The 16,545-nt window shown below is 39.4% G+C and overlaps 1 protein-coding gene across 5 annotated transcripts in view; it reads right to left on the bottom strand.

The window, feature by feature from the left end:
- Positions 1 to 16,545, bottom strand: part of ADGRB3 (adhesion G protein-coupled receptor B3) — a 455,754-nt gene that overhangs the window by 268,122 nt on the left and 171,087 nt on the right. For all 5 annotated transcript variants that reach the window (XM_083729828.1, XM_083729825.1, XM_083729824.1 and 2 more), the window contains 4 exons: positions 12,856 to 13,017; positions 7,833 to 7,997; positions 3,075 to 3,239; positions 99 to 263 (listed from right to left, as the gene is read on the bottom strand). In XM_083729828.1, the coding sequence (XP_083585954.1) occupies positions 99 to 263; positions 3,075 to 3,239; positions 7,833 to 7,997; positions 12,856 to 13,017 (657 nt within the window). The remainder of the gene's footprint in view (positions 1 to 98; positions 264 to 3,074; positions 3,240 to 7,832; positions 7,998 to 12,855; positions 13,018 to 16,545) is intronic.

Below are 16,545 nucleotides of genomic sequence, written 5' to 3'. Positions count from 1 at the left end.
TGTTTCTGATGGGTTTTGGGTAACTGTTGTCTTATTCTTAAATGTAAATGCTACACGTGATCGTGTTCAACTAGGACCTCAAACTATAAGCTTCTTACCTGGGCACCGCTGCTCACTACACCGTCTAACTTCCTCTCCACTTCCTTCACATTGTTGCCCCGTAACAGCTGCTCCTTGGCATATTCGTATCCTCTTCTCCCAGCCCCCATCACACGACTTAGAACACCCACTCCAGTGACCCCAGTGGTTCCACTGACCATTAGCTGCTTGGAAGAAGGCAATAGTCATGATACGAACAAGTGGCATGATCACAAATATTAAGGTACATAAACCAAGCCCAAAAATGTCATTCAACACTTCCCCTATCCCACCCTCAAGCACAGTATCACTGTTGATTTAGCCATTCCCTTAGACCAGCCTGCCGGTTTAAAATTAGCTAATGGTCATTTTAAAATTGTATTTACCTATTTAGAAAAAATAATAATTTAAAAAGCTCTAAATGGTGTACACATAAAATAATATAAAGTAATAATTAGTAATACACAGATAAAATCAGGAAACTTTTTTTAAAAATACCTAAATTATATGTCTGGATCAGCTTGATGAAATAAAAAAGAAAATGTTTTTAGCAGGTGTCTCAAACAGACATTTTACTCAGACATTTTGGCTCCCGAATGCCACAAACCCGGAAGTGAGTGTTCCGGTTTGTGAACGTTCTTTGGAACCCGAACGTCCGAAGGGGCTTCCGCAGCTTCTGATTGGCTGCAGGAGTTTCCTGCAGCCAATCAGAAGCCACGCTTTGGTTTCTGAACATTTTGGAAGTCGAATGGACTTCTGGAATAGATTCTTTTGAGGTATAGTGAAGGTGCCTGCCTAATGTTAATAGGCAAATAGTTTCAAAGCATAGATGCTGCAACCCGGCGTAGGTTCAAACCACCTGAAGGTCACTTGTCTGCACCCAAGCAAAAGTGCACACCTTCTTTATAAAGAAAACAACATATGTCACACTGCCCAGTACTTTCCATCGCCCCCTTTGCCCAGTTAAGGGCACAGTTGGCACATACCCAAACATTACTGAGTTTCCTTTCTGGGCTCTGAGCCCAGCATCCGAAGCTCCAAGAGAAAGGTAGCATTAAAGCAAGTCAATTAGCTTAAATCTCCACAGCAAGGAGATGGCTGCACTAGGCTGCAACACACTTACCTGGGGGTAAGTTTTCCTGAACTGAATAGGGCTTACTTCTGAATAATCATGCGCAGATTAGCACTGTCAAGCATGCCAACCATGTTTTCATAGGTTCCACAAAAGCACAATATTTTATACAGCTATCCCACGTTGTGTTTATTTAAACTGCTATCCTAACTTTTCTTTGTCCTGTTTTCTTTGTGTTAATGAATGTGCTTTTTGTGTTCATATCTATTATGTTTTTCTCAGTATGATTTTCATTAATACCTCGGCACTGTGTTATCTCACTACAAATATTCATTTCGAAAGGCCTAAGAAAGAATCCCTGTAATCTGTTTATAATAGCTGAAATTTGCAGCTTTTGCTCATCCTGCAGAGTATTTTAATCTTTCAGGTATATTTCAAGAATATTCCCCCCCCTATTTGAAAATTGTTTCCAAACAAATTAAACATGTAAGAAATCCAGAATCTATAGAGGATTCATGGTTTCCTTATAAAGAGTCATCTTTGGCATCTGATCCAATGGTCAAAAGGAATGTATACTTTCCCCTTCAGTAACACACTTGGAGGCAGCTACTCATTTGTTTCTCATTTCCCTCCCAATTATTTTTCTTGATTTTCCAAATAATTACAAATCATTGTCAAATTAATTCAATTTTCCATACAATTTTCAAAACTGGCTTCTCGCTCTCCTTTTAAGATATTTCAAAGCTGAATGAACTCCAGTTGCTGCTTCTATTTTCAATTAATCTCTAGTTAACACTCCGCGCCCCCCCCCCAGTATTTACCAGTATTATTATTCATTATTACATCCCTGCAGACAGCAGAAAATCAAGTTAACCTTAATTTCTATCATGGGTAGGCAAGCTAAGGCCCGGGGGCTGGATGCGGCCCAATCGCCTTCTAAATCTGGTCTGCGGATGGTCTGGGAATCAGCGTGTTTTTACATGAGTAGAATGTGTCCTTTTATTTAAAATGCATCTCTGGATTACTTGTGGGGCCTGCCTGGTGTTTTCACATGAGTAGAATGTGTGCTTTTATTTAAAATGCATCTCTGGATTATTTGTGGGGCCTGCCTGGTGTTTTCACATGAGTAGAATGTGTGCTTTTATTTAAAATGCATCTTTGGATTATTTGTGGGGCATAATAATTCGTTCATTATTATTTTTTTCCAAAATATAGTCCTGCCCCCCACAAGGTCTGAGGGACAGTGGACCGGCCCCATGCTGAAAAAGTTTGCTAACCCCTGTTATACACGTATCCAGTAACAGCAAGTGTGGTTATTACTCTATCTTCACTTTAAACATTTCCTTGATTTTTAATGAGTTCTGTTTTTCATTTATTTCTTTTATATATAACGGTTTTTTATTTTTTATTTTTTAAAAAAGCAGTTTGCAGGCTTGCCAAAAGGCCACCATGAAAACTAAAACAAAAAACACCCTAGTACTAAAAAGTCTGGGCCAATTAAATGGTCTTCACTTGCACCAAAGAGATAACAAAATTGGCACCAGGAAAGCTTCCTCAGAAGGCTTGTTCCAAAGAGAGGAAGCCGCCACCAAAAAGGCCCTGTCTCATATCTTATGACTGCGGTGTAGCAGGAATGTGTCACGCTGCCATGTAGTGAAGGTCTGAAATGTCAAGAGTGCTTAGAATATTGTAGTGGGGAGAGCAGGGGTGAAATTGCCACCCAGCCATGAAGCTCACTGAGTGAGCATGCGCCTTGCCACTATCTCTTAGTCTAACTCACTTTGTGGGGTTGATCTTGTGCACCATCCTAACCTCTTTGAAGGGGAAAATATTTATTTAAGGAAAATTAACATTTTTAAACAAACTGAAATATTTCCCCATAATAACTTTCATTTCTCTCTCTCCTAGAGAGGACCTTATGTACCTGTACATTCAGGATTGTAACACTCCCTGCTTTCAGCCCATGGGCCTCTGCACTCTGAGCCTCCATGAGCAGCTGCCGTGCATTGCCGACTCCTCTGCTGTGTGCCATTGGAACAGGTCACCGAGCACTGACTCCAAGCGCTCCACTCTTGCCATTGTCCATCAACTATTGCAATACACACAAAACAGAGATAAAATCCAGATTACCTTTACCAGCAAGGGTACCATGACAGTTTCTTGTTTGTTTAGTGCAGGTTATTAATCTTATGGGTTACAAAATCCTGCTTTATCCTGGAAAATATAATTCAAGTAAATAATTAGGAGTACACAGAAATGAGGAGTACACAGTCTTCGGCCGGGGGCGGGGTATTGATGTGCACATGGTAAAAGGTAAAGGTAAAGGGACCCCTGACCATTAGGTCCAGTCGTGACCGACTCTGGAATTGTAGCGCTCATCTCGCTTTACTGGCCGAGGGAGCCGGCGTACAGCTTCCGGGTCATGTGGCCAGCATGACTAAGCCACTTCTGGCAAACCAGAGCAGTGCACGGAAACGCCGTTTACCTTCCCGCAGGAGCAGTACCTATTTATCTACTTGCACTTAGACGTGCTTTCGAACTGCTAGGTTGGCAGGAGCAGGGACTGAGCAACAGGAGCTCACCCCGTCACAGGGATTCAAACCGCCGACCTTCTGATTGGCAAGCCCTAGGCTCTGTGGTTTAACCCACAGCGCCACCTGCGTCCCTATGTGCCCATGGAGAGGGCTGCTAAAGGGAACCCCTCCTCTGTTCAACCTATACATAGCTTTCAGCACGCCAACCATTATACAAAAGGCTGTGCAGGGGTTACCTGATAGCCCAGGTGCTGGGAAGAAGAGGGAGATGAATATTCTGACCTTCTCTTCTATATAATGGGCACGCTTGAGGTGATGTGTGCACGTGTGTCAAGAGAGGGGTAAATGTGGTCGCTGAGTTCTATTTTGACCTTCTCAAGTGTAGCAGAACGTCAGACTAGGCCACACACAGTACCTCCACTATTCACTGCTTGCCTTGGACACTACTCTCTGATTCCCCTAAGGATGAAAGTGTCCCCCCCCTTGATTTAGTCACCCTCGCTGGTGATGGCCAGCTACTCCCTACCATTCCACCTCACCAGTCATATCTCCCACACTAACTGGAGCCTTAAAAAGCAAATCTGATTCTCTAGGCACAGCATTTATTGTATGATTAACCAATCTGCACCATGATGGAAGCCATAACCAGCACATTCATCCGGATGGGCCTCAAGCCCGAGTACAAGGCAGAACCATGGTTTTACTCCTGCTCCATTGTACTGCTTGATCCCCATCACAGCAGACTAGATGAAAAACCACCCTAAGGTGCCTATGTACAGTCAAGTGGCATTGTTTCACACACTCAGGCTTGATTTGTGACAAGATCGCCTGTCGCTGACTTAGAGTCTTGCTGATGCTACCCTGTTAGACCATGGGCACTAGTACTTGAAGCCTTCTACATGCTGATGCAGCATGATCATGCACAGATTTGGCAGGGTGATACTAATGTTGAAGCATGGCAACCTAAGGACCCTGTGAGAAGTCTCAGAGTCTAGCTATCCGTTTAGTCAAGTGCTTTGTTTTTAAAAAGGAGTCAGCCATGGTAGGTGAGGAGAGATGGATGGCTGTATTATACTGGTCAAGAGTAAGAGAAGAGACTATTTTAGGTGAAACAGTGCAAAACACAGATTCACATTAGGCTGTATTTTGTTTTACTACACTTCTAAGAAAGTAGCACGGACATTGATGAAACAACATACTCCCTTGTAATATGTTTTAACACAACAATTCTGATCACGTTTAGTAGGGACTAAGCGGTATTAGACATAGACTTGCTTTCAAGTAAGCATGCATAGGATTGTGTTGCGTGACATGGATTTTAAGAAATTTGTCACTTAGATGATAAGGAGGAAAAAAATTACTCAATGCATCTGATGGCGAGAAGAAAGAAGGACAACATTTCAAGAGCAGAATAAAACAAATGTGAATCGTTGGCAACAATATAAAACTCTGAACTTACACAAAGATTAACATCATTTTGTACATCTTTCATTTCATCTAAGGTTTAGGAGACATACAAAAATGTTGCACGGACAGATGTTTGGATAACAGGAAAAGCTTTTTACATAGGACTGGGTATGCTAGCAAGGGGATTGCAGGAGACACATAACATTCAGACAGTTACATGATACATATCTAACTTATATTATCATCCTTGGAAGAGTGTGTGTATGTATTCTGAAAATAGCACCATGTGCTAAGATCTGTTTCAATGTGGATATATATGTTTCCTCAGAAAGTCTTACAAAGTCTCGGGAATATAACTGTTCGCAGATGATTATGAAGGATTAGTAACATCTTGGTTGAGTAGGAAACTGGAGAAGCATCTCAAAATATGGCTACCCACCAAATCTGCTTATTTTGTGACCTCATCTAAAGATGTCCTACAGAACTTAATTGCACTGCAGGTGGCTGGATCTCTCCCAACTCTACAATTCTATGAACTTAAATTTAATTTCTTCCTATTTTGATTCTATGGCACTATGATATTACAGGGAAGAGGCAGGCCAAACAATGATTACAGAGTATGACATGTTTATGAAACACAATTAGGTATTGTGAAATTGGTTGAAATGAATGGTTAGCAGGCTACCCAAGATTCCTTAGCTACTGATGCCCATGAACTGTACTGTAGTCTTTACACTTGACTTTTGCCTCCATCTACTAAACTTGCTAAGTAACTCTGATGGTACTCTATCATTTAATATTGCTCTAAATCGTGGGGATTGTTGCTGCCATAGCTAAGCATATCTTAAACTACTTTTTCCTTTTCCTTTCAGTAGCAGTTTGGGAGAAAGAAAATCATTGGAGTAACAGAATTTGAACACAAGAAATTTTCAGTTTAGTCTCAACAGTAGGTGTCATGCAGCTCGTAACATGTTTATGCAGTTATGCTTCTTACTCAGGTGTAGTTATGGAGTAGCTGTCAAAGATTTCACTTACAGTATCACATAGTTATCACCTGGGCATTATACTGGCAGTCCAAAGTTTTGAGTGGTATTGCTTCCACCCTGGTAACAGTGCCCCAAAATGCTGAATATTTCAAACAAATGGACCAACATGCAGTACAAAGCAGACATTTATAGAATTTATCAGTGGGTACTATGTACTGGACAATATCAGAAAGATGACTTTTAAGATGCACCTTATAACAGTTGAATTCCCACATTCTTACTAATTAGCCCACTGCTGTCTTCTGTAACTTGTTGCAAACACCCTCAAGCATCTTAGCATATAAACGTGTGGCATCTAGAGAATGAAATGAGGTCCTTTTTTCATTCAGCTGCATTTTTGTTCTGTGAACCACCCTGTGCATCACAAAGTTCAATGGCATGAGCAGAGCTCTGTTCCTTGTTCTCTGGGTCCCACTCAGGGTTCTTGAGACATCATTTGACTATTAGATGCACATATATCCAATGCATGTTTCATATATTTTTTCTCTAGTGGCCAGGATTCAAAGAACTAGTTAATGTAAGCCCAATACCATATTCAATGTTGGTATTTCTTTCCCTTGAGCTGTGGACTCCTGTGCCATGTCACCAAGGCAGGATTAAGATATTTAGGGGCCCCAACCACTTAAAAGATTATGGTGCCCTCAATATGTAATTTAAAATAAAAACAATACTAATACATAAAATGAAATAAAGTTTTATTTTTCATTCAAATTCTTTATTAAAAATATTTCTCTTTTTGTGCCCCTGCTTTGCTTAGTCAGTCTATTGGGTAACCCAGCACTGCATTCTATGTACTGTTTAAGAAATTCCCCTTCATGTCAAAATGGCTTGCTATGTGGCCATGCTTCTCTTTAAGAACCATAGGCCTGAAGACCCCTTCACAAAATGATTTGTATGGTTCTGTGGATCCCACCTTCTACCTCCAGGTTAAGGGATAAGAAACAGAGCACACTAAAGCACCAGCTCTAAGGATGGAGTGAGAATGCAAACAAAGCATGCTTGACTTTGCAAGCACTCCTGCTTGAAATGTCACAAGCAGAACCGAGACCCATGTTTCTGCTTTGTTGAATCCCAGCCTGCAACTAGCCCCTCTTCCAAGACCCTAAAAGAACCTGGCTATAGAGAAGGAGGATGGAGTGAAAGCTAGTGAAGGACTCTTAATAAAGAAGGTCCAGGTGGGCTTCCTCTCCAGCAGCAAGTGACACACAAGAGTGCCTTTTCCCACTGGAGAATCATGGACTAGACTATAAGCTGTATGATTCCTAGAAGGATATGACTCTCTGCTCATCATTTCCAGCCAATGGTGGCATGTGGGGCCTCTTTTCCTTGGAGCTATTCCTTCTCTACAATGAGGGGTTTCATTTGTTTTTTGGGGGAAGGCGACTGAGAAGCATCCAGCAAAAGGCTGGCTGGCATTTGCAGCCATCAAGCTGCACACTCAGAGAACACCTTGGAGGACTTCCAAGCATTCCGCTTTAATGTCCAAGGTGCACAGATGTTTTCTAGGGAAAACACGAGTTTACTTTCCTCTTTCTAACCAGCCCTGTTAGGGTCCCCATAATGCTATAGGAATGCATCCTTCCTGTAGAGTTTAAGCTCAAGCTGCACAAAACAACAATGGAGACCACAAAGGTACTACACTGGAAAAACAAACAAACCTTGTAAGTAGCAAACAGTTATTCTATATATGCTCACCAGGGCAAAGAGCAATATTGCAAGGCTTATGCTGTGTTTCAGGTCCATCACATGATCTTCCCCCATACTGGGGAGGTATACATGACCTTGTTCTAGTTCTTTGGCCTCGACCACATGTGAATGAGCACAAACTCCAAGGTGACCATTCCTCCCAAACTCCATGTACTGTAATAAAGCAAAGAGGCTTTAACAAGAAAATAACATGAGTAGCCAAGTGGGTTAAAAACAAACATAGTAAAACTGTAACTTGAATAACTTGGCCAGCATCCGAAGGAAGAAAACAACAATAGCATTTCCACCATTCACAAATATAAGTTAATCCAAGTTTAGAGCATTGCAGCATTAGTGATCAGCAAGCTAGGCTTATGATTGCAACCTTTCATTTAATCATAATCATAATAATAATAGGTCAATAGGACTTATAGATTGCAGATATGGCTAGAACCACAGCCTTCAGCCCAAGATATATGTTGCTCTTGTGTGTGTTGTCCGCTGCATTCATTTCACTGGACAGCTGGTCTACATGTGCAAAGGAAATGTAGACAGAGATCTGTTTCTTCCACAGAATGAATGGGATACCATTAATGTTTAGAGAGCTTTGGAGTTGCAATGGAATGTCTTGAACCTGAAGTAAACCACTGGAGTAGGGTATATGTGTTGTTCAATAACAACACATTGTAACAAAGCCCAATATATGGGGCCAGTTTTTATGTCATGTGTATTTAGTTATCATGTGACAAATACAAAACAAATTGATTACCATCAGGTAAATGGATAGACATGATCCAGTAAATGATCACTTATACCCAACAATCACTCAACTTCTTATGCAGATTGTTTACTATACACAGGACGAAACTGATCAGGGCTCAGTTTTGACTAGGAAAATTCTGGGCAGCAAATGATTCAAAAAAATATATGTGAAACAGTGGAATTTCCATGTAAGGTTTTTCATAAGAGTTCAAAGCATGAACCACTGACATAATTTGATTTAGTTCAGATAGAGTTGCACTTTTCTGCACTTTGTAACAAGAATTTCACCCATTTATCAGTCTTACATAAATTAAAAAATAAGCATTGCTTCAGTCACTTTCCTTAATTAGGATGAAACATAAACATTAAACTTCATTTGCTTCTATTTGTATACATTCACATGCAGATAGCATCTCTATTAAATCAATGGGGACAACCAAGAGACATTAAGCACGCCTAAGTTTCTGAAATCAACAGGCCAGATTCAACTAAATGATTGTGCTAGCAGGCACCAGCACAGCAATTCCTCCTAGCATAATGAGACTTTCCTTCCTCTCCTCCCCCTGCATGCCCCCCCATTGGCTTTGAGGGAGGTCAGGAGAACTCCCAGACGAGCATTGGGAAGGATTGCTGTGCCTGTGCTAACAGAAAGATCATAACAGCATGATGTTGAATTCCTTTCTATAGCTGTGTGCAGGCAAACACACACACAAGCACAGTTTCAATGGGACATTATGACTCAGTTCTCATTCAGGTGATAAATCTGCATATGGATTATGTTCCTTCCAACTGCAGAGGAGAGCTCAGAAATCTATACCCCTGTATCCATCTACAAGGAAAAGTAGGTGCCAGGGATAAGGGTGCCAGCCTAGTTGTCTCTCCTTGACATGACATTTTTCTAGGTGCAGTGATATATTCACAAAATCATGTGAGCTGCAACCACCTGCAGTTTATTCTATAAAGTCCAGGCTGAGTTTTAGCACCTCAGTGAGAACTAAGCCTAAGTATGCCTACAATACTTTGGATTGTGTCCAATGTCTATACTAATTGCAATGAAGAAGATACTCATAAACACCCTTTTCCTTTTTGTTTACCTCTTTCAACCCATATCTATCTATTTTAAAATGGAACAGGCACACCAATAATAGCAGGTTATTTGCAAACGCTGTCAAAGCCTAAGACATGAAGAGGCTAAATTCCTTTATAAATTATTTCGTCTTCAGTAAAATATTAATGAACGAAATGCCTAGAGCAAGTTTTGCTTGTCTGCTATCAATGGGGCTTTGTATGTATGTAGTTTTTTCAGAGAAAGCATCACAAGTGGGGTGAGGAGTTAGCCCTGTTCAAGTAAAGGGGAAGGATGTCAAGTCAACATGTGGAGAAATGCAGGACTATGCCTGCCTACCCTGGAACCACCTGGCATACGCACATTTGATATAATATATAACTGACATATTTCTAGTAGAGTCTAATTCATATAATGATGATAATGAGCAATTTTTGAATGCTATTCTCTCCATTGGCATCCACCAATGACACATTATATCCAAAATGTGTAACAGAGGTCAACCAGGGATCCATGCAGGTTTAATATTTTTATCTTTTCCTTGATGACATGACCAGAACTTCTGGTTATCAAGTACTGAATCAGATACCAAGTGGCTTAAATTATCTCCATTATTATGCCTCGAACTACGTTCAGATATGAAAACTCCTGTTTATCAAAATATGTTTGCATTTATCAAAGCATGTTGACAATTGCCAATTCCAAGAAGGGTTCCACCAGCTCTATCAAGGATCACATCCTCCTGATGTAAAACAGTATAGGCTTGCCTTTTCTACCCACTGAACCCACAAATGCTGGTCCAACCCTTCTGCAATTATATCTGAAGGGTGTAGCTGAAACAAGGTGTGTGAATTTTTTGTTAAAATGGAATCCAAATTCTATGCAAAGGAAATAAGCATTTTGTGTTCTGTTATACATAAATGGAAGCGGTGTAAAGTTAAAACTCTGACTTAGTCATCTTGAATGTTTTGCCAATGATTGCAGTATCAAGATTGGGATAAAAGTATCTGGCACGGATAAAAGATAAGTGAACAGGGACAAGAAAGTGGTGGAGATAAAAAAGAAAAGAAAAATGTGTGAGGAATAAAAATAGCATTTTTCTATTATTGTGAAGCCCCCAACTTCCTCTTGTTTTCTGGCTGGATAATTGCTATTTATATATATTTAAATTTTCATCCACAAATAGCAGCACTTAAAAATGAAAACTGAAGTTCTTAGGATTCATCTTCCCCTCTTCAGTTTTCTGATTCAGTGATATATCTGTAGACATATGGAACACATCCCTAAGTAATACCATCAGCTATGGATAGTCATTCTCATGACAGCTAATTGCTTACTTAGATAATATATTCTACTTTAACTAGTGCCTTTCACTTTGGGATAGAAATTTATGCTCAGCTTCAGGCATGTTTTCTTTTGGAAGGCGATAATTAAGAGATCAGGAGCCAGTGTTGGGAACATATTGCCCTCCCTGTCCCACCACAATGATCAAGTTCCTTCACTCACTTAACCATAAACCATAAACCAAACCAAAAGTTCCTGTTTAACCAGGAAAGTTCAAACCAAAGTTCCTGTTTAACCAGGATTTCAGTGCAACATTATGCAAAAGTTAAGGTCAATCCTCACCCTGGTTAGCATTAACTGTGGTGAAGCTCGATGTCAACACTTCCTCTAAACATGGTAAGGGAGAAGGGATAATTGCCTTTAGAGAGTGGAGGAGATGAGATGATAGGGTTGCCATATTTAGAAGAGCAAAAAGGGACACATTTGCCAATGTCTGCATTTAACTATGGATCACTATGGCGACTCTCATTTTACATACCCATGAAAAAGTGGACGTGTTCTGAAAAAAAGAGGACATATGGCAACCCAGTGTGACTTCTCATTTCTTAGCCATGGTCAGGTTTGAGTCAGTGCTATATCTGCACCAGCCCTATTTTTCTCCCCTCATGAGCAAATCTAGCCATTCTCATATGCTGTGTGAGAGCCGGGCAGAAAAGTTGTGGGTATGTCTAGAGAATGAGCCTCTGGATTCCTTGAGACTTCTTCCTGAGGAAAGAAATGCTAGCAGACATTACTATTTGATGTTGCCAGAGTTAATATCACAAAGAATTCACTAGTATCCTCTACTACTTTTAGGGTGTGTGATCCACTACACACTCCATTGAACTCAATGATGCTATTTTTTTAATATGAGACTATACTGTTAAAGTGGAAATATGGTAATGATAAGACTACTGATCACTGCAAACCCCTGATTGTACATGTGAATGTTTTGGGGTGGGGGAGATGGGATAGTTTAAAGAAACCAAAACAGAGGTGCAACCTATAAGGCTGTGTTCACATGAAAGCTTGTTCCATTTACATGACTTTCCCCTAATTGTTAGGTTCTTCATTATACTTGACTTTCACATGATGTAAAAGCCTATTTTGGAACTATAGGGGAATATAGGGTTTGGAGTTTGCTTCCATGTTATTTGCTTTCAGGTAAAAAAAATAAAATTCGTTTGTAAATAATATGGAAATGAATGTTAAGCCTGTATTCTACTAAAGTTCCACTGTGCTCCACTATAGTTCCAGAAATGGCTTTTCTGTTGTGTGAAAGCTCAAATATTATATGGAAACTAACAGGTAAACTTTCTCAAAATGGAACAAACTGCATTGTGAATGCAGCCTAAATTGCCTGAAACCAAATCCACAAATGGGGGTTAACAGGCAACATCTTCTCCTCATCCCACTGAATTCTCTGTTGTCATAGCATCTGGCAAAAGGCTTCACACAACTTGCTTGCCTCCAGAAATTGGAGGTGGAAAAGACCATTTTGACTTGGCTCAATCCAAAGCAGAGGCGAGGCAAGAACCTTTCATTGCCCAGCCGTCTTTTTCATGTTCAATTACCTCAGCTTCGGATGAACGTTGTGGTCATGTAAACCGATAAGGTAATGCAAAATATTACAGGGCTATTACCCCCAAGAGTGATAGCAGAGGCTTTTGCTTTAAAAAGCTGGAACTCGAAAATATGCTCTCAAAGCTGGTTGCCAGTTCCAAAAGCATGAATACACCACAAAGTTTTAAGAGATGACTAATAATCGCAGTCTTTTGTCCTAAATTAAAGTCCCAGTGAGTTGGTCACAATCTTTCAAGTGCTTAGCATTAAAACAGTTCAATAACATCCACAATTTCATTGATTGGCTGCTAACACTACCTGGACAGAGGGCAGTGTTATTGCAAACCCTTGATTCTCTTAAAGGGCCGCTGCAGTGTGTCCCGTAAGGTGATACACAAGTTCTGGTTCGCACCTGCGACCCTTGACCACAAGTAACTGAACATGTACTCCACTGGGCCCACTCTTCCACACCAGATTCACCTGTATCCAAGACAATAAACAAACATGAATACAGCAATGAGTATTAATATAGATTTGTAGTAAAATAATAATAATAATGGCATGCAAGCATCATTTAGAAAATAATAAGAATGATACTTTATATTTAAAATGAAAGATTCACTAAAATAAAGTACCTATGGAAAAATATGCAGCAGAGTCGAAAATAAACACTTGAAAAAGAAAAGAGTCATGTAATATGTGGCATTAAAAACAAAGAAACTGGGATCTGGTTTTACTGGCATTCACCATTTTAGTCCGCTGCCTTTCATTGTTCTAGAAATTGCACTGCTCTCTGGACCCTACACCAACAGAGAAATCTATTTTAGATGACAGAAGAACAAATGAATGCACATGAATTATAATTATCACATCAAAATGAAAGTGGAGGGATGACAGCAAAAAAAAACCAACCAGCCTCCATTTTTTAAATAAAAAAACTTGAAGGTTGTAACGTGCTTTTCTTTTTTAATCTATCATTTCTTTTTCTACTGGAAAAAGCTCCAAAAGTTTAAAGTATGAAACTTCTTCACCCTAGTTTGTGCTTTCTAAATAAAGAATGGCTTCTTCTTCTTACAGTTACACAAAGCACTAGATAAACACTGGGAAGAACAAGTTCGATTTTTCTTATTGCCTCTGTTACAAAAATACTGATTTCCCACATTCCAAGTTAATTAAGGGGGAACAAATTAAAACTTAATCTGGACAAAACAGAGGTGCTCTTGGTCAGTTGGAAGGCAGCACAGGGAATAGGGATTCAGGCTGTGCTGGGTGGGCTAACACAGATACAGGCTGACAGTTTAGGTGTGCTCCTGGACTCAACCCTGAGCATGGATCCTCAGGTTTCTGCATTTGTACAGTTGAAGCTAGTGCATCAGCTGCACCTAGTCCTTGAGATGTCTGATTTGGCTGCAACGGCACACATCATAGTTGCATCCCATTTGTATTACTGTAACACACTCTACATGGTGCTGCTTTTGAAATGTGCTCCGAAACTTAAAATGACTCAAAGAGCTGCAGCCAGATTTCTGACCATTTGGTTACAGGGAACATAAGACACATTTGCTTTAATAGATTTTATGTATGTATATAGTTTTCCTTTGGTGTTTTTTTTAAAATGGTTGCTGGGTTTTTCCTATGTATTTAGTAGTTCTCATTTTTATATGTAAGCCGCCTTGAGTCCTGTCAGGGAAAAAGATAGGGGATAAATAAATAAATAAGCAAATAATAATAATAGTAATAACAACAATAATATTCTCACTTCCTCTGTGAAATGGAAGGCCTTGAGCGCATTTACTTAACCCACCCTATATACATAAAGTATATGAAAGTGATATTTGTCTTGCAGCCCTAATAATACTGACTAAAGTTTGGATCCAGAGGAAATCAGTCATGTTTAGTTAGCTAGTTGCCTAACACAAAACATTCTGTAGGTGACTTACAATCAAGTTTAAAGCATTAAGATTTTATTTAAGACATCAATTGAAATCAATGGAGCACTTAAAAAATAATAATTAGAATAGGTCATGACAAATTATCCATTACAGACTTCTCCCATTTATTTCAATGGGATTAAAGCATGGCCAACTTCCTCTGGATTCAATACTCTGGGACCTGTTTAAAACATGGTAAAGATCTTGCTGCAGTAACAGTCTTGTACACTCCTAAGTAAGGCTTTTAAATGTTATTTAATTTCCTACATGCCTGACATTCGCTTTTGCTTTTGTCAAGGTTGCTTAAAGGAAAGGCCAAAATGGAACCCATAGTCAAAGCCGTGCTCGATTTGTTCCTCATTATGTAAATTAAATCTATACATTGAATGCAAATGATCATTTATCCCACAATGACCTACTGACAGTGTACTAGCGTTAAAATCTAAATATTCAGTAATAATAGTGTTTTCTTATTCTTAATAGTACTTCCTTATTATTGAAATTTTCATTATTATTGAAATTGACAATAGTATCTTTTAGAGTGGTGAATGGCACTATTTAGTGGGAATAAATTCCAATGAAAATCCTCATTATGATATATTTTACATGGTTGTTTTTGTATATATTTTTTCAAAATTATATATGGATGTTTTATGATGGCCTATATTTGTAATGCCTAATAACGGTTTGGCGAAGTAAGTAAGTAAGAAATTTTCATTTTCAGTGTTGTGTGGGTCTCTGTGATTTGATAATCAAAAGACAGAACACAGGTATTATGACTGGGTATTGCATTTTTTGATTATAGGCAGTGACAAGCACTGCTGAGCAGGTTGTCTGAAATGCACAGGAGGACAAATGTTCAAGGAAAGCTTCACCTAACCTCAATTTCTTCCTCATAAGTAGGGATGGGAGAACCTGTCAATTTTGGATTCTCCCAGTTCTACATTGAAGTTCAGCTTCTGCATCAGTTTAAAAAAGCATAATGAAAATTCATCAGCAACCCTCTCCTAATGAACACATATGTATGGAATTTTGCCTAACATACATGTTTTTGCAAAGCATTTTACACCAATATAATGTGCCTTTATGTTATTTTCACTATTTTTATGCACAGTTTTGGTATATGATATACATACGCATTAGTTCGCTGGAGAACTGCATTGCAAAATTCAGAGAAGTGTGAATTTTGAAGAATGGCTGCATTTTGGTTGCTCATTGTTTTGGAAATTGTGAAGTGCGCCTATAAATGCAAACTGAATCAAATCTCTTTCTCTTTCCCTATCACAAGTATCAAATGCCTTGGACCTTTGACCTCCTTTGCATCTGATTACCCTACGGACAAATCTAAATGTAGTAATTTATCTCAAATTTCTATATGCACATTTAAGCTGCAAACAAGTGAATATTTATGTAACTAATTCCAACACAGGCAGTGACCATTTTACGTGTCTCTGACTGATATCCGATCAAACACACACTCGTCACTGCTGACCTGGAAGTGGCCTGAAAATGGGGGCAGAATGGGGTGGGCATATGCACGCTCCACCGATGTGCATGGGGTTCAATTTTTTCTATAGACTGAACCACTGCCTATGCTTCATGTCAACTGAAATGAATGGGAGATGATGTTGTTTTAAATACCTTTTCCTTGCTTTGCTCCATTCCCTCAACTCTACACAATCTTGCCAGACAAGTGCCTCGTCTTGCTACAATGGTTCCTTGAGATTCTGGGAACAACATGCAAATGAAACTCCAACACGAACAAGGATTTTAAATTATCTTTGCTTCCTTTGAAAGAGGATGGGAAAATCTGCTTGCAGGCATGTAGGTGTGGGCCAGAGACCTCTGAATTGACAATTTATGCCTTGAACTAAATTAGGATACAAGGGATGTTTTATGTAGCAGTATGGTTTTACTTTCTCATGGGCTCGGTCCTTAAAGCATTGTTACTTTCCCTCAAAGCACTAAGGGTGATTTAGGCCATAAATAAATATTAAAAATTAATTTTAAAGGGGTTGCAAAAGCATGAGTTATTGACTGGAGCAGCTCATGAATCCATTTAACACTTACCTGCATT

This window comes from Podarcis gaigeae (genome assembly GCF_964106915.1).
Source record: "Podarcis gaigeae genome assembly, chromosome: 3".
Taxonomy (NCBI): Eukaryota; Metazoa; Chordata; class Lepidosauria; order Squamata; family Lacertidae; genus Podarcis; species Podarcis gaigeae.
This window is presented reverse-complemented; position numbering and strand designations above follow the sequence as displayed.